This window comes from Dermochelys coriacea, chromosome 1 (assembly GCF_009764565.3).
Source record: "Dermochelys coriacea isolate rDerCor1 chromosome 1, rDerCor1.pri.v4, whole genome shotgun sequence".
NCBI classification, from domain to species: Eukaryota; Metazoa; Chordata; order Testudines; family Dermochelyidae; genus Dermochelys; species Dermochelys coriacea.
The window spans coordinates 41,590,617-41,613,255 of NC_050068.2; the positions used below are offsets into that span (position 1 = coordinate 41,590,617).

At 41.4% G+C, this 22,639-nt stretch overlaps 1 protein-coding gene across 1 annotated transcript in view; it reads left to right on the forward strand.

Moving 5' to 3' along the window:
* Positions 1 to 729: 729 nt before the first annotated feature.
* Positions 730 to 22,639, forward strand: part of SGCG (sarcoglycan gamma) — a 146,000-nt gene continuing 124,090 nt past the window's right edge. The window contains exons 1-2 of the mRNA XM_038371571.2: positions 730 to 1,045; positions 4,311 to 4,434. Coding sequence (XP_038227499.2) covers positions 4,417 to 4,434 — 18 coding nt within the window. The 5' untranslated portion in view covers positions 730 to 1,045; positions 4,311 to 4,416. The remainder of the gene's footprint in view (positions 1,046 to 4,310; positions 4,435 to 22,639) is intronic.

Below are 22,639 nucleotides of genomic sequence, written 5' to 3' on the forward strand. Positions count from 1 at the left end.
ACTTTAACAACAGCAGCAATAATAGCTTCAACCTCTCTCAACTAACTTCTTCTCTTAACTTCCAAGAGACTCTCAAACAAGCGGGTTTTCCTTTGAAAACCCTCTCCAGCATCCGATGAAGTGAGCTGTAGCTCACGAAAGCTTATGCTCTAATAAATTTGTTAGTCTCTAAGGTGTCACAAGTACTCCTTTTCTTCTTCCAGCTAAAGGGAAAGAGAACAAGATATGTTGTTAAACTGAAAGCCTTTCTTAATACTTTACATTTCTGATTCTTTAACTGTTTCTCCCCTTTTCTGTTTCAGAGTAGCAGCCGTGTTAGTCTGTATTCGCAAAAAGAAAAGGAGTACTTGTGGCACCTTAGAGACTAACAAATTTATTAGAGCATAAGCTTTGGTGAGCTACAGCTCACTTCATGGGATGCATAAAAGGTTAAAAAGATTTTAACCATGTGCTTGCCATGGTACTAAGCAGGTTGAGGTCTCTGCATACCAAACTGTGAACCTGGAATAAGGCCATGTCTACACTGACAGCGTGGCAGTGACCCTGTTGCAGCACATCTGGTGAAGACGCTCTGTGCTGGTGGGAGAGCGCTCTCTGCACGCAGCATAAGCGATGTTGGCGGGAGAAGCTCTCCTGCCGATGAGCAGCGGCACGTGCCAGCCAGCCAGCCGGGCGCGCGGGGTGCGGCCCTGGGGCCGGCGGCGGTTGGCGCGAAGCGGGGGGCAGCTGGAGGAGTCTGTCCAGCGGCGCGCGGCTGGGGCCCCGGAGTCGGAGGACGGACGCGGCGGGCCGCGGGGGAGGAGGTAGCCGGGAGTTTCCATCCCTTCTACTCGGGTCCCCCGAGTGGCGGCGGCGACCCCCTTCCCCACCCCGGCGGCGTCCGCTGCCCGCGCAGCAAGGTGGGGCAGCCGCCGAGTTAGGAGGACGGGGAGGAGACTGGATGACGGTTCGTGCCTCAGGGCGGGTTCGGCAGCCCCCGCGGCATGAAGGGGCACCCGGGGACTCTGCCGCCTGCAGCCCCCGCGGAGCCGAGCGGGAGCAGCAGGTAAACCCTCATCAACACCCCCCTCCCCATGCACCCTTCCCCCCAGCCCGGCCCCTCTCCCGTCCGGACACCCCCACGCAGCCTCCTGCCTCGCCCCACCCCATGCGGCCTCCTACCGTGCCCCGCCCCATCCCAGACAGCCCCCTCCCCCCACCCCACGCAGCCTCCTGCCCCGCCCCACCCCACGCGGCCTCCTACCGTGCCCCGCCCCATCCCAGACAGCCCCCTCCCCCCACCCCACGCAGTCTCCTGCCTCGCCCCACCCCATGCGGCCTCCTACCGTGCCCCGCCCCATCCCAGACAGCCCCCTCCCCCCACCCCACGCAGCCTCCTGCCCCGCCCCACCCCACGCGGCCTCCTACCGTGCCCCGCCCCATCCCAGACAGCCCCCTCCCCCCACCCCACGCAGTCTCCTGCCTCGCCCCACCCCACGCGGCCTCCTACCGTGCCCCGCCCCATCCCAGACAGCCCCCTCCCCCCACCCCACGCAGCCTCCTGCCCCGCCCCACCCCACGCGGCCTCCTACCGTGCCCCGCCCCATCCCAGACAGCCCCCTCCCCCCACCCCACGCAGTCTCCTGCCCCGCCCCACCCCATGCGGCCTCCTACCGTGCCCCGCCCCATCCCAGACAGCCCCCTCCCCCCCACGCAGCCTCCTGCCTCGCCCCACCCCATGCGGCCTCCTACCGTGCCCCGCCCCATCCCAGACAGCCCCCTCCCCCCCCACGCAGCCTCCTGCCTCGCCCCACCCCACGCAGCCTCCTGCCGTGCCCCGCCCCATCCCAGACAGCCCCCTGCCGCGACCTGCCCTGTACGCCCACCCCACCCCACGGAGCCTCCTGCTTCACCCCATGTCTCTGCGGCCCTCCCCGCCCCACTCCCATACACTGGGGCCAGTCCTTTCTATCCCACCCAGCCCCCGGCCTCACTTTCATCCCGTGGGGCCACCCCCCTCATCTCATGCAGCCCCCTGCCTTACTCCCATCCCATAGGGCCACCCTCGCCCATGCTGCACCGTACCCCCTTGCCTAGAGTACTGGGATGAGGGCAGTGGGACGAAAGTAATTCTTATACCGATTGTTAGGACAAAGAGAATGGCATTTGGTCTAGGTGGGAATTGGGGCGGGGGTGATGGGTGATAAATGGTCTTCGCTGAGGATTTTATAAATATTACACACTTTTGTGTTTTTTTTTCCCCAGAAGTGGAACTAATCAGTTCGGTTGAACTGTTTTCTCCAAGGGAGAGGGGTTTAAAGTGAGCATGTTAGCTGTTACCTGAGATGTGATGATGGTTTTGCTGGAAGCTTTTTATTTACCCCGCCTACTCAGGTTGAGTGTAATGTAAATACGGTTTCTGAGGGTAAGATGAAACAGAAATTTCCATGCTCATGTGGCTGCTACACAAAAGAGCAAACCAGTGAAAAAACTCACCTTGAGGGCGATTCACAAGTGTTTGCTGGGGGGAGGGGGATACAGCATTTTCTTCTGAGACATAAATAGTTGCAACATTAGCGTGGCTGATACTGTGATTTTAGTTCTTTTGAAGGAGGATATTGTAGTCAGCAGTTAATTTCATCTAGTTTAACTTGTTTCAGTGTGTTAAATATTTAGACTTTTCTATCATTTATACAATTTATTTATGCGGATGTATAATTTTAGCATCTTTAGCAAATACATTTTAATTTTGTATTGAAATGTGCATAACTTGTATATCAACTTAGATTTCTGTAAAAATAAAAGGAAACAAAGACTCCTCTTAAAGAATTGTCCTTCATCTCTCTACGTATGTGTATGAGATATATTATTTGTTGCGCTATATGATACAATAATTAATACGTCACAGTAGTGGTATATTTTTTTGGAAATGTTTATTTTGCTGTACACCTTTAAGGAACACTTTTATATTCAAAGTAAGATTTCAAAAAAAACCCAAAGTTTCTGGTAACATTTCAGATTAAAACTGAAGAAATTTAAAATCTCATTTATTTTTCAAAAAGAAAAGGAGTACTTGTGGCACCTTAGAGACTAACAAATTTATTAGAGCATAAGCTTTCGTGAGCTACAGCTCACTTCATCGGATGCATTCACGAAAGCTTATGCTCTAATAAATTTGTTAGTCTCTAAGGTGCCACAAGTACTCCTTTTCTTTTTGCGAATACAGACTAACACGGCTGCTACTCTGAAACCTGTCAGTTATTTTTCACTGTGGTATTTTGTTTTCATTGCTTTCAGGTAGGCCAGTGAAAATAAACTAGTCAGTTTCTTGTTTGTTTATGTAGGTTTGTTTATTTAGATGTATTAAACACATAACTAATAAAAAGGGGCTCCTAACTAAGGCTTTGAGTGCCTGTGCCATGAATTACAAAACCAAAACTGAACCACCTGCCAGCAACCAAACTCATCTACCACAAATCAGATTGTCCTCAAAATCCACCTCCATAGCAACCCACATAAATAGATGTACCTCTCAATGTGTCCTGAAGATCAGTAGACTTGAACTGTTTCAGACAGGTGATGGCTGTTCCACACAGAGAATGTCCCTTCACAGAGAATACTCTGCTGCTAGCCCTATTTCTTCTAAATTGAGAGGAACCCATCTTGAGCTGCTCCACTGATTGCAAGTGTGGTTGTTTCACTTTCAAATTCTTGAGTTCCATTACAGTGCTGCAATGTTTGGTGCAAACACCAAAGGGATTTTTTTTTAAAGGAATTAAAGTTCTGTTAACCTTAGATTTTTGAAAAAGGGTTTTGGGAGTTTTTTTAACAAAAAATGTAATGTTGAGCCAAATTTAGTGTGTCCCTCTCAAAAAGGACACTGTTGAGGTAAAAATCACACTTCTGTTGTTACAAGTAACACCAATGATTACTGTAACAAGGAAATTAGCAAAAACAATACTTGTCAATTTTTTTAGACAGGGAACCCTTTATACATTAATGACCAGTTATTCATACCTATCAGAGTAATGGCCCTATGTGTTTTGACACCATTTTGTGTATATTCAATTTTCATTCTAGTCAATTTCCTTTATTTATGTGGATCTTTCACATAGCATCAAAAGAAGGAGAGGGAGAGAATTAAAAAATATATGGTTGGGGTAGGGGTAAATATAATACTAGGAACTGTTTCCAACTCTGTTTTTTTAAAAGTTGACTAGATTTCAAATTGACAAATTTCTGAGTTTTCATGCAACTGGTGGAACATAGTAAATAAATACAGCATTATGCATACAATGTTTTCATTGTAAAAATATGTTGTTCTTTCACAGTTCTGACTACTTAAAGGGGGAAAAATTATTAGAGACTTGGTGGTGCTTTCAAAAACATGATAAATGAATCCTGGATTTCATGGAGGAAGCACTAGTGCATTAGAAGATGGAGCCACCCATACAGGTAATAAGACTGTCTTTAAGATAGTTTTACAGAAATGAATATATTGCAAAGTTTGTAAAATTAAATGTCTCTGAGGATATAAGTAAGTAATAAAATATAAGAGGATGTAGTGATATGAGGAGTGGTGATTTAAGATTGTGGTTGCAGTTTTCAAATTTAGGTGCCTAAATGCTGATTTTAGTGCTCAGTTCAGCAAACGAATGATGTGAGTAACTTTATTGCTGTCTTTCAGTTGACGTAAATGGAAATATTTTCTTAAGCAAAGTTACATTTGTGAATATATAAAGGACTGGATACTTAAATAAGTACTTGGGAACAATCCTGATTCTATTAGAGTCAATTGCAGAGCTCCCTGTGATTTCAGTGGGATTGGGATTTGATCCATGGATGATAATATGGATCTTATGCCTAATTTTGGGCACCCAAATTTGAAAATTAGACCTTCTGTTGTAATGCTCAAAGCCAAAGGCAGTGTTATTGTGTATTTTTACCCTGTGTTAGATTTTGTTGTTATAAAACAGCTTTTTAAAAAATATAACGTGTTCTACAGAGCAGAAAATATATTTATCCCCAGGACTGCTAGTTGTAAGAATGCTTTGCAGTGACCAGTTGGATATCTTGCTGAATTCTGTTTCATAATACTTCTGAGTAGTATACCTTGCAACTTGTGTTTAATCATCCCCCATATTCTGTATATGCATCCTACATAATCTGTTTTCCATATAAAACTTATTTACAAATGATTATCCAGGAATATCATGAAAATAATCAACTTTATAAGAATACAAGAATTAGCTCATCTGTTCTTATGTTTTACTACATACATACGTACAAAATAAACAATTTAGATACCACTCCTCAAATAATGCATTATTTTCACTGAGCTGCTGTATTAACTGTTATATCTGTAGATTATAATTTTTGATGTTGTTTGGAGCTGCAAACATTTACACAAAATATAAAATCACATTTACCTTTCATTCTCTTTTGGGAGCATAAGTTTTAACTTTTATGTTCTTATGTTCTTATGTTATGTAACTGTACCTTGTCAAATTGTCGTTCTTGCTAAATTTGAGATTAATATTCAAGTTTAATTGCTTTCCGCTAGTGTTTGGAGTATTAAGTTTGTAGGGTTAATTACAGTTTTTCACTTAAAGATAATAGAGCCACATTGATAGGTTTGATCAGTTGGAATGCCAATTTTTGTGTGGATTTAAATCAATTACAAAATGTCAGTCTAAGGAAACAAAGAATTAGTTTTAGTTTCACAAACTACAATGTATGCAAATTATACAAAAATACTGTGATGAATTACTTATCTGTGTAGTTATCATTGACTAAAAATTCTGGTGTTCTAAATGTATATTCTGCCTTTGGTGCACAACATTTATAACAGTGTTTCTAAAACTTTTAAAATATATTGACCTGCAATAGACTGTAGAAGAATAGTTTGTTTTGTTTATTTGCTTAGTGTGCTTTATGGTATTTGTGTTTACTCATTATTAAAGTAAAATAACTACTTTATTGCCATGAGAAAGTATATACCAGAAAATTACATTTCTGTTTTTTTTAAAAGAACATAAATTCTCTTCTTCCTCAATATGATGAAAATGTAAAATCTGTGCAAAATTACGAGGTAATTACAAATATTTGGTGATAGCAACTTAAGAAGAGCCCAGTATTCTGCATGTTTTCTAAGATGGGAAGTTTTTTAAATAAATATCTGGTCTTTGTTCCAAATAGAAGTCACCCTGCCAATGAAGGATTTAAAATAAATTTTGCAAATCTCTGAAGAATGCTATATAAAAATGGATATTTTTTTTAAAAAAAACAACACTGGGATAATCATACCTATTGTTACCCTGGATTGATTCCTAGACATAAGATTTTCTGAGGCTTTGAAAAATCTACAGTCTGCCTTTTCTACATAAATCCACAATATATATGTATTTTAGTGGTTTAAAAAGGACCAGCTTCACAAAGCTAAAAAAAAATTAAATCACATCAGCTGGGAGAGATAATTTAAACTGAAAAATGTAAATGATAATTTTGAACTATATAAGAACATGTTACTAGTTGCCCCCCAAAAAGCTTCAACTGAGGTAGAAGGCAGTCCCAGTTTAAAAAAAGAAAAATCTAACCTGGCTTAAAGGGGAAGCATAGGTGCCGACTTTGTGGGTGCTCCGTGCTTGAGCACCCATGGGAAAAAAATGGTGGGTGCTGAGCACCCACCGGCAGCCCTCCTCCCAGAACCTCCCCATCCCACCAGTGCCTCCTGCCTGCTGGTGGGCCGCACAGATCAGTGCCTTCTCCTCCCTCTTAGCACTTAATGTCTGCCATGGATCAGCTGTTTCATGGCATCAGGAGACACTGGGGGGAGGAGGGAGGAGTGAGGGTACTGCATGCTTGGGGGAGGGGGCAGCACTGGGTGGGGTGGGAAGAGGCGGGGTGGGATCTTGGGGGAAGGGTAGAGTGGGGGTGGGGCCTGGGCAGAGCCGGGGGAGAGAAAGAAACTACAAAACATAAATAAATAAAAGATAAATATATAACTAATGGAAAAAAAGGGAAACTGATAGCAATGAATATAAATTGGAAAGTAAGAATTATTAAAAAAAGTCAGTGAGAAGGAAAGGGGCACAAGGAGACAACTACTGCCAACCGAGTTAAAGACAATAAGGAGTTTTCCAAGTACAGTAGATAGCACTTAATAGCCATTTGGCTGAGGAGTGAGTGGGCCAGGGGAGCGGGAACAGGGAGAAGCCCGCTGGCCCAGCGCTGGGGAGGGGCCGGAGAGGAGGAGTCTGCTCTGTGGCCAAGTGAAGTCCTGCCGCAGCCAGCAAGGGGAAGCCCGAGACCCTTGGGGCGTGCCCCTGGCTAAGGCACCCTGGGCGTGGGCCTAGTTTGCCTGGCCGTAAGGCTGGCCCTGCATTATTAATAATGTGATATAACCCCTACAAAATGAGAAATTAAGGACCTTTTTTAACATATAACCATAACCTCATTATCTGCTGCAAAAGAAAATAAGTTTATACATTATTGTACTCTCTTTTTGATCATGTCAATAAGATTAATCAACACGTTCTACACTGAAGATTTAGTGATAACTATGCTTTCAATCCAGACTGTAAAATAAATATATTTTCAGATTTTAACCAATATATAAATTGGTTAGATGTCTAACTCCTTAGATGTCTGTTGAAAACCAGAAGCATATTGATGCTGTTCTTCAGAAGTATCAGTCCCTTGATCATATAAAGGATTAATGAAACAACCTCTAACAGGCTGTCTACTTTATTCAATTCCTATCTCCTATTTATATTGTTTTTTCCTCTCTCAGCTATGTTTCACACACAAAAAAAAGTATATATCTTAAAGATAATGATAAATATGAATTAATGAAGTCTAATACTTTTGTTCTATCATATTTTTCAGAAGCAACAGATTACTGGATTTAACAGTATATGAATGTGTTCCATGAAATAAAAGCATTTCTTTATTTTAGCAACATATCTCACATAAAATAATTTAAGAGAAATCAATATGCCTCACCTATATTACCATTTGTTAAATATATATCACTGATCCACAAACATCAATTATTACAAATGTAATGTTATAATTAAAATTAGGTGAGCTTGGATGGGAGTAAAGAGAAAATTTTTAACAAGTCCTTCTTAGTAGGACAAGTGGAAGTTTCTCCCGTATTTCTTATGCCTCCTACAAGAGGATATCCACTTCTCTGGAAAACATTTAGGCCAAGAGACCTGAATTCAAGCTCATTCTTGATAGAGAGAGGATTTTAAAGTTTAAGAAAACTTCTAAACAAATAGGCAAAGGAATCTGGTAAAAGTATTTTATGGTCATGCTTTCATTGCTCCATTATTTTAAATATTGCCTTTCAAAAGATCAAATACAAATACATAACTAATGATATTTGGAATGAGTTAATCCAAATTTTGGAAATTATCCTGGGTTCAAGAATGATCCCTTTTTCTTATCCCAAATTATCATCAGTCCAAAAGGACTTCAGTTTCAGTATTTAATTAGTTCACATTTTAGTTTAAGCCATTTTGGTCCCAGTTGGTAATGTCCTGCTCATTGAGTGTATTTCCCCCATCCTACTGGAAATATAGAACAGCTAGTTTTATAGCATCATCTACCAAAAAGCGAGAGGGCAAATAGTGAAATCCAAAGGGAGTATATAAACTGATTCCAGCTTCCACTGCTTCAGTATTCTTTGCTTTCTCTTTTTGGAAGAATAGAATACAGCTTTGAGTCTTCTTACTCCAGGCTTTTCTTTACTTTTGCTCTTTTCTCAAATGATACAACATGACTCCAAAAATGGGCGAGAAGAGGAAGGATGAAGATAGAAAGGAACAGGTCAAGAAAAAATATCCAGACACACTTCTCTGAAGATTCTATGAGTTGTGCAACTTGCCAGTGATACGAAAAACAAACCTAAGAAACTCCAGTGCATCCATCACCAATTGTGCAGACTCCACTTACTCTGTTGTTCCAGACCCTTTATTATCCTTTCCCACAGGGATTTCATCCCTCTGGCTAATATCTTCTTCCAGGGACAGATTCTGTCTAGTGCTACTGAGGGAGTTCCCTCCCTTGCTGTTCTCTGCCCCTGCTGCCTCTATCCCACAGCTTTTAAAGTTGTCTTCTTCAGAGGCTGCTCCTGCTGTTTCTTCCCTCCTCCTCCAGTCTATTTCAAACAGTATGTGAGTTGCTATAGAATTCAGAAGGAGCGCTGGCTTTGCAAACGTCCCCTGCCAATAACTTTTCTTGCTAATTCTGTGTTGAATTTGGCTTCATTTTTCTTTGCAGTCCACCGGAGAATGCTCATGTGTACTTTCAGCATAGTGTTGGCTGCAGCATTTTTTTTTTTCAGTTTCAGATAATTTGTTCCCTAGTGATTTCCTCTACTTTGTTTTCCCATCAAATGGATTTTTCTTGATCTTCCATCCTTTTCTGAGAGCTTCATCTGCTTCCTCCTCTAAGTCCTTAAAACAATTTCATTTCCATGGGGCATAGATAACTTTATTTGGAGGGTAAGGGCTTGCATTAAAAAATAAAATATCTATTGAATATCATGTTCACACTATCTATTTTTTGTAGCGGGGCAGTCCCCTGATTATTCAGTTTATTCTTTTCAGGACAGAAAGGGTGTAGTCCTTTGATTGTCTCAACTGCTTGAAGTCCCTCTCTTTCTCCTGGGGTTCAACTAGCTCTTTTGTAGCCTGGGCCAGGTTGAAGCTCTCTCCTGCAGCAGGCTCTTTCTCCTTTCTTCCCTGGCTGGGAAATGGCTCAGCAAGTAAGATCTTGTCTTTTGAGGGGGGATTCTCAGTTCCTGTGTGAGTCTCATGTGTGTGTGCTTCTGGTTGGCTGTTTCCCTTTGTCTCTCACAGAGGATCTCAAGATGCTTATCCTCTTACTCTGTCTCACTTGACAACCCTAGTTATTTTGACAAATAAAATATGCAGAATTATGCAGAATTTTAAAATGTGCACAGAATTTTGAAATTTTTGGTGCAGAATTTTTAATTTTTTGGTGCAGAACTTCCCAGGAGTATCACTTGAATTTCAGAAGTATATTTCAATGTTTGCCACAAAGGCAACACAACTACAAAGGCAACAGTCACTGGCTACATCAAACACTTGTATTGTATTAATCTACCACTATTAGGCCATATGTCCTTGAATTTGTCAAATGTCTTTAGAGATGTATATCCACCTTCCATGTAGTTCAGGTTGAGGGTTCCATTTCAGGGGTGTGCACCTTGGCAACATGCATTCCCCACACAGTAAAATAAGGCAAGCCTTCTCAAACACAAGCTATATTATGTCTTCAGTACTAAGGTCAACGTTTTATTGCTGTAGCTGTTTTGGTCCAGGTGTGGAAAAACCCCCACTCACAGCTGACATAGCTATGCCAGCAAAAACCCAAGATGGATGCATCATTGCTGTCAGCATAGCTGACGTTGTTCATGAAGGTGGTGTTACTGTGCTGAGAGAAAATCTTCTGCCAACATTAGCTGCATCTACACTAAGGGCTCTCCCAGTGTAGCTATACCGGCAAAGCATTTGTAGTGTAGACAAAGTCTAAAAGTCTGGATATGAAGTTCAGGTCCTGGCATAAAAACTTACTTTAGGGTAGGGCTTGACCACTGGGTTGGATCTTGTTAAAGTGTTTTTTATTGAAGATCCTAAGGAAATTTCTTCAACATGTTATGACAATTTGGGAATCTGTTTGTACAATTCACAAAATCTGTGTGTGTCGCTGATTGGGCTGTTGGCAGTCAGGTCTGCTGGTGGAAGTGAGTTTGACCTACCAGTTACAGCTGGGTGCAGGGTGAGCAGAGTCCAATAGATGAGCTGAAGGTCATTGCTGGAGGAACAGAAGCTGAATGTTAGAACTGGAATATACATTGAAGTCATAAGCCAGAGCCAGAGCCAGGGATCAGTATCAGAGATACAGAAGCTGAATGTCAGAACCTGAGGCTCAACCACAGTCATAAGCAAGAGGCAGAGCTGGGAATCAAAGCCAGAAGTCTGAAGCCATAGGGGAGCAGGGGTTTGAGCAGGAGCAGGGACTGGAAGCAGATTGGAGCAGAGCTGGAACAAGGGCAAGTGAGGCTGCATGTGTGATATGCATTGAGCAGCTGCTGATCTGCTCTGGGGCCCTTGTTTATAAACAGGGCTGCTAAACCAGCAGCCAATCGGGCTGTGGTCATTCTGTCAGTCCCAAAGCAGTGCATCTGGGCTCATTGGTTGCCTATCCATGAAGTTAGTCAGGGAGCAGGCCAGCACATAGTCCTAGCTAGTCTGGTCCCTGGCAGTATTCCTTTACTTTTGGGCTCACCTTCCAGGAGACCTTGAGTTGGGTTTCTTGAGATAGGCCTAGTGGAAAGTGTGTAGGAGGTGCAACCCATGGACATGTTCCCATGAACACTTCTCTAGGCCATATCCCTCCCAGTCAGTCGGATACTGGAGTCTTCCCTGGACTTGGCAAAAGTCCAGAATCTGCTGGACTACTTATTCCTCTTGGCCCTGTACGGTTTTGGTTGGACAAGGAGGACTAGTGTTGTGTGGGAAGGGATTCTTGATTAAAGGTTTCAGGAGGGATATGTGAAACATGACGTGGACTTTAAGCGATTCTGGTAGTTGCAATCAAAAGGCAGTGGCTTAAGTTGTTCTGTGATCACTAATGGCCCCAAGTACTTGTGGTTCAGCTTCACAGACGGACAGGTGGATCGCAGGTTTTGGACACCAAAACTTATCCCCTATCTTGAGGTTGGGAATTGGCTGTCTGTTGGTCGGGGTGGTGCTTGTATGCTGTCTTAGCCTCTTCTAACTGGTGTCTGAGTTCTTGATGTACACTAGAACCTCAGAGTTATGAACATCTCAGGAATGGAGGTTGTTCATAACTATGAAATGTTCATAACCCTGAACAAAACATTATGGTTGTTCTTTCAAAAGTTTACAACTGAACATTGACTTAATACTGCTTTGAAACTTTACTATGCCGAAGAAAAATTCTGCTTTCCCTTTATTTTTTTCATAGTTTACATTTAACACAGTACTGTACTGTATTTGCTTTTTCTTTCTTTTTTTTTTTTTTTTTTTTTTTGGTCTCTGCTGCTGCCTGATTGTGTACTTCTGGTTCCAAATGAGGTGTGTGGTTGACTGGTCAGTTAGTAACTCTGGTGTTCGTAACTCCAAGGTTCACTGTACTTGGTGGATATGTGCAGTGAGATCAGCAATTGGCAAGTCTAGTGGGATTTTGGAGTAATACTGAGGGTGGAATCCATAATTTGCAAAGAAAGTGGTCTGCTGAGTTTGCAATGTGTATGGAGTTGCTGAATGCAAATTCTATGTGGGAAATGAGTGCTAGTTAATCATCCTGGTGGTAGTTTAGGAAGCAGAGTAGGTATTGCTCCAGGACCTGATTGACTCTCTTTGCCTGACCATTGGTACCAGGATGATAGGCAGTCAAATTCAAGGTTTGATGCCCAGGAGGCAGAGAAATTCCTGCCTAAAGAGGGAAACGAACTGGGACTCCTGGTTGGATACAGCGCTTGTTTTTCACCTTCATGGGTTGCTCACATTGTGTTGGAACAGATAGGCTGTTTCCTGGGCAATGGGGAGGTCATGACAGAATATAAAATGTGCCATCTTCATCAGGTGATTGACTACCACTAGAATTGTGTTGTACCCTTGGGAGGGTGGTAGCTCCACAGAGAAGTCCATCAACATGATGGCCCAAGGTTGAGGTCTTTAATAATCTCCATTTTAATAGTCAAGGCTCTCTTGTTTGAAGATTTAGCCTGACAAAATTGTTTTCTTAAAAAATAGAAAGATAGATAAAAATCTGTTGTCCTAATATTTAATCAATATATTTTCTTCCCTTAACAATATAGTTGAGAAAAAAATAAAATGAAGTTACGCTGTGACACTTATACCTCAGTCTAAGTAATCTAATAGTAAAACTTTGAAAACTTCTATCTGTACAAGATTTACTACTAATAATGTTTCATAATAAACAAAAATCCAGTATCATATTCAAACTGTAATATTTTAAATGAAGAAATATCTATAAAACTTCTAAACAATTACACATAGCTAGAAATTTAAATATAGAATGTTAGCCTATAATGTCTGTCATTAAGAGATGTCAAGAGCAGCCAAGATTGCTTTAAAAAATCATACAAACTGCAACTGAATAGTTATTCTATAATTCATCCATACAGAATGCATAATCATAATTCTTCTTTTTTATTACTTCAGTGCTTTATATACAACACTTTGGTATCGTATTCAAAATTATGTCAGTAAGCATATTTAAATTCTCATTCTACACCTTGTGATTTAGGGTTGTATTCTCAATTACCCTAAAACCACTTTACACTGCCCAGAATGGTGTAAAAGGTATAAATTAAAATCAGTTCCTTGGTGTTTAACACTAGCAGAAGTACAAGTATTGCAACTGAAAAAGAGTACCAAGTCAAAGGCTGCCCCTCTCAAATGCCAGGAGCTGGGGAAGAGTAACAGACAAAGGAATTTGGGGAGAAATTTTGTCTCTCTACATAGACAGAACTTATTGTGTTTATGTATGCTGACAGGAGAATTAACATGTGTAATATTGAATTGGGCTTTTGTAAACAGGAGTTTAAGGGGAAGAGAATTTATTTGTCTGCTATATTTAGCCTTGGCCTAAGCAACTATAACTTTAGTAAAAGAAACATGCTACAGATGGAATGTTTTGTGTTTGTGCTACTTTGTTTTTCATGTTTTTTTTAAATTACTTGAAGCAGTTGGGAGGTAAACATGGTGTGAGTAAACTGCACCTAAAAGTGAAACGAAAATGACTTTTCATAAGGCCAGTTTTTAACTGGAAAACAATTCAGTTTGTAAAGTGTGTGTGTGTGTATATGGAGGGGTGTATATAATATTCTACAATCATAATGAAATCCAGGAAACATTAGTGCATTCACCTTTGGAAAGAGAAAGTAATCTGTAGACACTTTAGTTAAAAATCAGCGTCTCTCTAAAGAGTTTATTGTAAGCTTAATTCTGAATTTTTTATTGGTATTTAAAGAAATACCTATCTGCTTAAATGCATTCTGAAATCTCTTAATGTTTCTGTCTTTTGAATCAAAGGTTTCATAAGTACTGTGCAGGAGATTTCTATGAACAGGTGGCTTCCCCTACCCTCTTCCAAATATTGTACACACCAACTGCAGTTGGTCTAAATTTACCTCCTTGAAATCATCTTTACTAAAACAAAAAATCCAAGAAATAACAACAAAGTGCTACCACCCTCAAATTAAAACACTCAGGCTCAATCCTACTTCCCATGGACTGATCAGCCAACTCTCTGCTCCTCTCCATGGTATTCACACTGAAAGACAAATATAACATTTTTCTGATCACTGAAAGTGTCAGTAACTTTTTAATATTAAAATATTTTGAGCCATACTCAATATTAAAAATACATAATAAGAATTTCCTTAATTTTATTGTCCAATAATTTCATATTACTTATTATTTTGTATTACTGTTAATTATATGAATGTGTTAGAGTTACATTTTGTTTGCTGCACTCTTTTGTTAAGTGATACTTGTGATGGTTATCCAAAATAAAAATTATGTTCCAGATCACCATTGTAAATTTTGTAATAATGGTAATGCTCCATGATTAATTCCAATTTCCCTAGTGTGAAAGTCATGAAGTATCGCATGATTGGTCTCAGAAAATGAAAGGTGAAAAAGCAGAAAATACAAGGAAAGTGATTTCAGTTAGAAGAATAACATTACTTTGAGACAAAATACATGTACTGTAGTATGGTCTTGCAGTTAACCTTAGCTGAGGTTGTGTCAGATTTTTCTTTTTTACATGGTCTGTACCTCAGTTTGTCACTTTTATTCAGAACATTTATTAACATGCCATGAGGAATTCGAATGAAATTTCATCCACTAAATAATATGTGTGTGCAATAATCTCCAATAAGTTTTTTGTGTTTTGTAAGGAAAATTTGGAGAAACTAGAATCCCAGAAAAGCCTTATATTGCCCTGCACCAGGCACATTTGTTGACAAACTGATGTGGCCCAAACCGTAGTATTGTGACATCAGAGATAATCAACCAGTCATCACTCCCTCCTGCTTGTTCATTTACATATTTGGGAACAGTCACTATTGCTCTAGTTGTCATGGCAATGGCTATCTTTGATAACTGATTTAGACTACCATAACATTATTACAGAGAAGGGTCAGAGGAGGAAGTGTAATGAAAGCATACTATATTTTGATAAGCTCCTGCTATGCTCCTTTGGGTTTGTATGATAGTAAATTACACTGTTTCTTTTTAACCTGCAATTGTGTGTTACCTTTCCTCAAAAAGGGTTACATGAAAGTAAGATACAAAATTACAGTTCCTTTTCATGTATATGCTTCTTACAAATTGGGGGCTATGGTTTTCTGAATATGTACCTTTTTTAAAAAGTGGGAAACTATAGATAATAGTTTTTTTTAAAAAAAAGGCTTTAAGAAGTTGTATTATAACATGCTTTGTTAGAATAAAGTGTAATTTAAAGTATGTTCTGCAACATGGCAATGAGAAATGAAATATGGAGCTTCACAAAAATAACGTCTATAAAATATGTAGAGAAAACAGCAAACGTGGCAAATGCTTAATTTTTTAAATAAAAAACATAATTTTTTGTATTAAAATGAAGGAAATTCACAAACAAAATCTTTATTTAATGTTAGTTAACTTTGTGTTCATCAAGAAATTAAGCCATACAAAATTAGGAAATACAAAGTTAAGAATTAAAAAGGATTAAAAGGTTTCAAAGTCAAGCATTCTCAAGTTCAGAAATGCCAGAATGCATGTTGCCCATGAAACCTTTATTTGGCCCCTGTGTGCATATGCATTATGATGCAGTCTTTAATTACATGCATACATACTATGTGTGAAAAATCTGGTGTAAAAGACTTGCCCAGCATTACCTGGGAAACTTGGTGGCAGAGGAAGGGATAGAATCCAAGTCTCCAGGGCAACTAACCACAACACCATCCTTTCTCTTCCTGCAATACACTGCTTCATTCACTGCAAACTTTCCAATTTCTGCAACAAATGAGGCAGGGGGTCCTACAGACAGACTGTTTCACTACACAACTTGAATTCATTCCCAGAGCAGATTCATCCTGTGCACTGAATGAGGTAGGGGGCCCTATGGGGAAAATATGGGATCATTTTACTTAAAGATTGTATCTTAATGCATACTCACAAGGGGGACAAAAGAAGGCTGCATGAGTAATGTTCTTTCTGGCATTTCCTAACTTGATAGTGCTTGACTTCATAAAATCATAGGACTGGAAGGGACCTCAAGGGGTCATCTAGTCCAGTCCCCTGCACTCATGGCATGACTAAGTTACACCCAGAATCCACCAGGCCTGTCACTTTTGCACTGTTGATCCATAATGGCAGCAGCATCTTGCCTCAGCTCTGTTTCCAGGCTCTGGGGCCTGCCATCCATGCTGGCCCATAACTAATTCATGAAGGAGCACTTCCACCTAAAATGCCCTTCCTGTCCACACTCAAAGCAATTGGCCTTCGGTGTCACTGATGGATGGCTCACCCCTGGGGCTATGGGACCCCCAGTGGGGCATAACCCCTTCTTCAGAGACCTTGGTCTCCCCTCTGTTCTACATCCCCCTGCAGGTAGAGGAGACTCCTTGGGGTATGTCCAGTTTAGCTGCCCTCAGACTCCTCTCCTAGCCAAGCCCTCCCTCGGGGTTGGTGTCTTGATTCCTGGGGCCACTGACCAAGGGGTCAGCAACACCAGACCTTTAGCTGCCACATAGTTTTCCAAGGATCATAGCCTCCACCAGGGTCAGTGGTGCTTCATCCACTCCTTCCTCTGGCTGGGAGGATTTGGTGAACTGCTGTAATGCTATAGCTTCTGCCACATTTACTCTGACCTGCTTCTCTGGGTCCAGCCATTACCAACAATGTTCCTTCAGGCCCTGGGCCACTACGCAGGGCTGGGCTCCTGGAGGGTGTCTCCCTTTGCAGAATCTTTGGCAGAATGTCTCAGGGTTGATATCCAGGTAGTCAAGTATGGCTGCCTTTACCATGGCATATTCCAATTCTTTTGTGGGGTCTATGCCCAGATAGGCAGCTTGTGCAGAACCTGTCCAATATGGGGCTATTCAGGTGGCCCAGTGTCCTAGTGGCCATCAGGCGGCAGTGGTCACCCATTCAAAGGTGACCAGGAAGGCTTCCGGGTTGTCCCTGGTGCCCATTTTCATAAGCCTGATGGTTAACCCAGTGGGGAGGGCACCAATTTAGGGCCTGAGTGTTGTGATGTTGGATGCCCCTGGGAGCTGCAATAGTGCTGTCATCTGCTGGATCAGGCGTTCCTGCTGTTGTGCCATCAGCTCCTTAAGTCACTGCTGCTGAAGCTGCTGGGCTGCTTGTTGGTGGTGGTGAGCCACAATCTGTTGTAGTATCTTACCCTGATGTTGCTGTTGCCGGGCTGCCTGTTGGGGATAGGAATACCTGGGCCCTCCCATACGCTACCAGATTCCTACCAATCACCCAGTAAATAGTAGTTCAAATGTGCAGCCTTGAAGGTGGGTGCCCCCGTGCCTGTTCCCTGGGACACTTCCTACCCTGGCTTCGGTTCTTCTGGTGCCACTGGTTTGCTTCTGCATTCTCCCTGGAGTTCTCTTGTTGTGCTCTAGAAGGTCTTCCTTTCTCAGTCGCGGCTTGTCATTGTCCACCTCCATGGTTGAAGGGCTTGCAGTAGCCTGGCAGTGGAACCTGTCTCAGCTGCATGGGGCCGTGGCGACTTCTCAGCAGGACCTGCAACACACAACTGCTCTCCTACTCTGTTCACCCAGACTGAGCTAAGCTGTTCCTTTTTGAGCTCAGTCTCCACTGTGAGCATGCCCAGAAGGGGCAGCTGGGCATGGCTTTCTGGGCCCAGAGCTGCTCCTTAACTATTACCTTACCAGTGTGGGGCTTGGAAACCCCATCACAATCCCTTGCAGCCCTGGGTTTGAGCATGCTCAAGTGTGGATGGAATCTTCATGGTAGTTGCAAAGATGTAGCAAGTCTCTACTGAGTGTCTGCTAAATAAATTTATTGAAAGGGTTATAACTAAGCCAGATTTGGGTGAATTTTCACAGTGATGGGAAAAACACATTCTTGACACAAAGGTCACCCCTTGCCAAATTTCAGGTCCTGGATCTAAAGCCAGGAGGCTTTTGTGCTTAAAGAAAAGGTCACCAGAATTTTCTAACATGGTTAATCAAATGTATTTTACTCTAAACTTGTTCTTGGAGAAATGAGAAATTTTCCAGAACAATTCAGCCTGAGGCACACACCCAGCATGAAAAATTGAAGCCCAACTGATTAGAGTTTGTTTTCCATTGATTACAGCTTTGCTGGTGTCTTAAAATTGGAAGTATCAGGCAACCATAACAGCTGGTTTTACCAGCCCTGCCTATGATAAAGATACCAACCAACTGGGCAATCAAATTTGAAGGAAATATCCCACCTTTCCTATTCACCTCAATCACATCATGCCTTCCAAATTTTTTTTAAATCTCAAAAATAAAAAAAACAAACTCAAATGAGCTTTACAGTGTGTCCTGAGTATCAACAAAACTGAGTTATCTGAAAATATCAGTGGAGGAAAATGAATTCTTAAGTTGAGGGTCCTTAACAGAAAATTCCTTTCCATAAAAGAGAAGATAGTCCCAGTGTTCCCACAGAGTACAATCATGACTGTATCAGGTGGAGTTAAGGGTCTGGGTGATACCCATATTTATGAAGTGATTTGAAATCTATGAATATTTGAAAAGCATTATGAACATTAACATTATTTTTATATCATTTTTTTGGATGGGGGAGATTTTAGCTTAAATTTTCAGTAGTTTCATTATGATTTCTCTATAAAATAAATAAAAGAATAGATATGAAAAAGATGCAAAAATTATTTAAAAAGCAACAGTTTTACAAAATTAAAAGCAAAATAATCCATATATATATATATATATATATATATATATATATATATATATAATCACATTAATTAAAAGAGGACATCAGACTAATATAAATACATTTAGAGTCTTAATTTTACTAACAGAAAATGAAGCTTCATCATCAGAGATATTAGTGCAAGTAAGAGTCTTCCATAATGTTTTTCACCAAATTCATGAGTGTACAACTTTGCTAATGGCTGCTTTCTGCTCCCAGGATGCAAACCAGGCACTGTTGCACAAGTGAAGCATATCTGGTGCCCTGTGTAATGATGTGTGGCGGGTCTGGCACCTTACCGTCCCTTTGGGGCAGAGGGTGGTGGTGTGTCAGAACCTCTTCACTTCCAAGTTTGCGTGCTTGCCTCTCTGTGGGTGGCATGGTGCGGCCTAATGGCCTCTCTCCACACAATCACCTCTTAGGGTAGTGCGGTCTAACGGCCGGAGTCCGCACAACTTGCCCCAGTGCCAGGGCAGTGCAGCCCAATGGCCAAAGTCTATATAATTGCCCTTGCATGTGGTTAGTGTGCCCTAGCAGCCGGAGTCCATATAAGTCACTCCCAGCATCAGGGCAGTACAGCCAAATGGCCAGAGTCCATAGATGTCGCCCCCGCATCAGGGCAGTGTGGCCCAATGGCCAAAGTCCATAGAAGTTGCCTCAGTGTCAGGGCAGGGCAGTGCAGCTCAATGGCCAGAGTCCATAGAAGTCTCCCCCTCATCAGGGCAGTACAGCCCAATGGCCAAAGTCCATGGAAGTTGCCCCAGCATCAGGACAGTGTGGCCCAGTGGCTGGAGTCCATAGAATCTCCCCTCACAGGAGGGTTAGAGTGGCCTAGCGGCCAGAGTCCATATGAGTCACGTGCTGGGCCACTTCTCCTTCCCCCATTCTCTCCACTGGGTCACCCAGGGCCCTGGTAGTGGCAAGTTCCCTTTACCGCTGGCTCGGCGGGGATCTGCCCGAAACACGCCGAGCCTCAACGCAGCTCTAATGCCATTTTCTTCTAAAGTTCCCCTGGGTCACTTCCTACTGTAACCTCCAGGTCCTCTGTGTCTGGGGGTCCACCAGTCAGTTCCCCTTCTGTGATGTATTCCATCTGGGCATAGGGGTACGTCCCAGTCTCTCTGGCTTCCTGGTCTTGGAGTGCAGGCTATCCCTCTTCAGGAGTTGGCAGTGTGCATCCTTCTCCTCCAGCAGTCTGCCCAGACTAAGCAGCTCTGCAGGCTTTTATACCTGTTCTCCAGTTGAAGCATGCCCAGCAGAGCCTCAGGGGCATGGCTTCCTTTGCTAGGAAGGAAGGGTTAACCCCTGCGGTACCAGTGTGGGGCTGCTCCGCCCCTTCACATGGTGCTTTTCAGTTCAACTTGATAATTGGGTCATTGGCACTCCCTTGAGAGGGAGAAGAGAAGCCAAAAGACACTGCCCTCCATCCCCTGGTCAGTACAGAGTAAATAGATGCTTCAATTCATGCAAAGACCCAGAGAGGAGTGCAGCACAACCAGTTAGTGGAACTGGGAAAGTAACCTTAAATCAGCTAAGGATTTTTTTAATAAAAGCTTTTTATAAAAATTTATTAGACATGGAAGTGACAGTAATTATGGACCCATATGCTTCTATGTTTGCTCATATCATATTTACTAATAATATGTTACTTTTATTTTTTATCAAAGTAACCAAACCTACACATTTTGTTAATTACACTTATTTTGCTTGGCCTACAGCCATGTTTTAAGTTCAAATGTGTATTAGGGTGATGTTCTTTCCTATATGTTTGGTAAGCCATAGAAGAATTAACATACGCATACATGATAAGTAAAGATTGAAGTGTTCTCCAACTGGTTTTTGATGTCTATTCAGGGGATACCATCGTAGGGCCTAATCACATCAGCCACACCATCAGGGGCTCGTCCACCTGCACATCTACCAATGTAATATATGCCATCATGTGCCAGCAATGCCCCTCTGCCATGTACATTGGTCAAACTGGACAGTCTCTACCTAAAAGAATGGATGGACACAAATCAGACGTCAAGAATTATAACATTCAAAAACCAGTTGGAGAACACTTCAGTCTCTCTGGTCACTCGATTACAGACCTAAAAGTGGCAATACTTCAACAAAAAAACTTCAAAACCAGACTCCAACGAGAGACTGCTGAATTGGAATTAATTTGCAAACTGGATACAATTAACTTAGGCTTGAATAGAGATTGGGAGTGGATGGGTCATTACACAAAGTAAAACTATTTCCCCATGTTTATCCCCCCCAACCCTCCTGTTCCTCAGACGTTCTTGTCAACTGCTGGAAATGATTATCACTTGATTATCACTACAAAAGGTCCCCCCCCCCGCTTTCCTGCTGGTAATAGCTCACCTTAAGTGATCACTCTCCTTACAGTGTGTATGGTAATACCCATTGTTTCATGTTCTCTGTGTATATAAATCTCCCCACTGTATTTTCCACTGCATGCATCCGATGAAATGAGCTGTAGCTCACGAAAGCTTATGCTCAAATAAATTTGTTAGTCTCTAAGGTGCCACAAATCCTCCTTTTCTTATAGCTACTTGAGAATGCATAGTTCATACTTAATTTAGTGCTCTAAAAGACTGATAATTATTTAAGGAGGAAAAATATAATGTGCAGGACACTAGAAGAAAATAAATAGTAGTACAACATGATGAAATAAAGAGTAAGAATATGACCACTAATTTGCTGCTGTTCAGCAAAGTTTAATAATTTATTCTGCATATTCTCTTCCAGAACTCATTAAAAATAAGTTATTGCTCCAGTTCCAGTTTCTGAACACTTCTGATGACATTAATTGAGATATTTATTTATTCTTTGATTTTTTTTATGTTTAATGTTTCATACATTAGATAGGTGGCAAAGCTGACAACAAATGTCATGCCAATCTAGAATCAGAGCAATATTTCTCTTTTCTCAAGTGGGAAATAAAACAGGAGAAACTGAACTCCAAACAAACTTTATATAAAGGAAGCAGAAGAATTTTATCAAAATGAAGTGATAACTTTGTAGTCTTTTGCACTCTGAATAGATTTTGTGGTAGCTCTTTTTATCCCTCCAGAACAAGTAGCCAAATTTTAAAGAAATTTTGGCCCCCAAATCTTAAAATATCTATAAGCTTATCCATGAGTGTATCAAGTCCTTCAAACCACATTATCTAGAGGCTTATTCCTCATCTAAGACTCAGTGGGAATTTCAATTAAGCAAAAGCTTTAGTGTCTTAATATTAAGAAAATGTCTACATCACATTTTAATTTTTCATAAATCCAATGGGTTAATCATAAAGGCTCTTTGACTGAAAGCTGTGTTCTACCACTCTGAAACCTATTTTATTTAGAAATCTTAGATTTTAAATAATATATTTAGCAGTATTTGTCATACATTCATGATTTAGTTTTCTGTGTGTAAATGAACTCTGGTGTTGTATATTCTAAAAAGAAGTTGATGAAGGATTAATGGGCAGAGAATTCATAAAATGAAAGGAATATTTCGTAACTCTGTCATTAACTGGGACTGTGTCAGTCCTAAATTTATTATCTGAAGCTTTTGGATGTCTGATTAGATCTTCAATTTTAAAGCAGGCTACAATGTGAATGCATAGTTACAAAAAAGGAAATACATGGTAC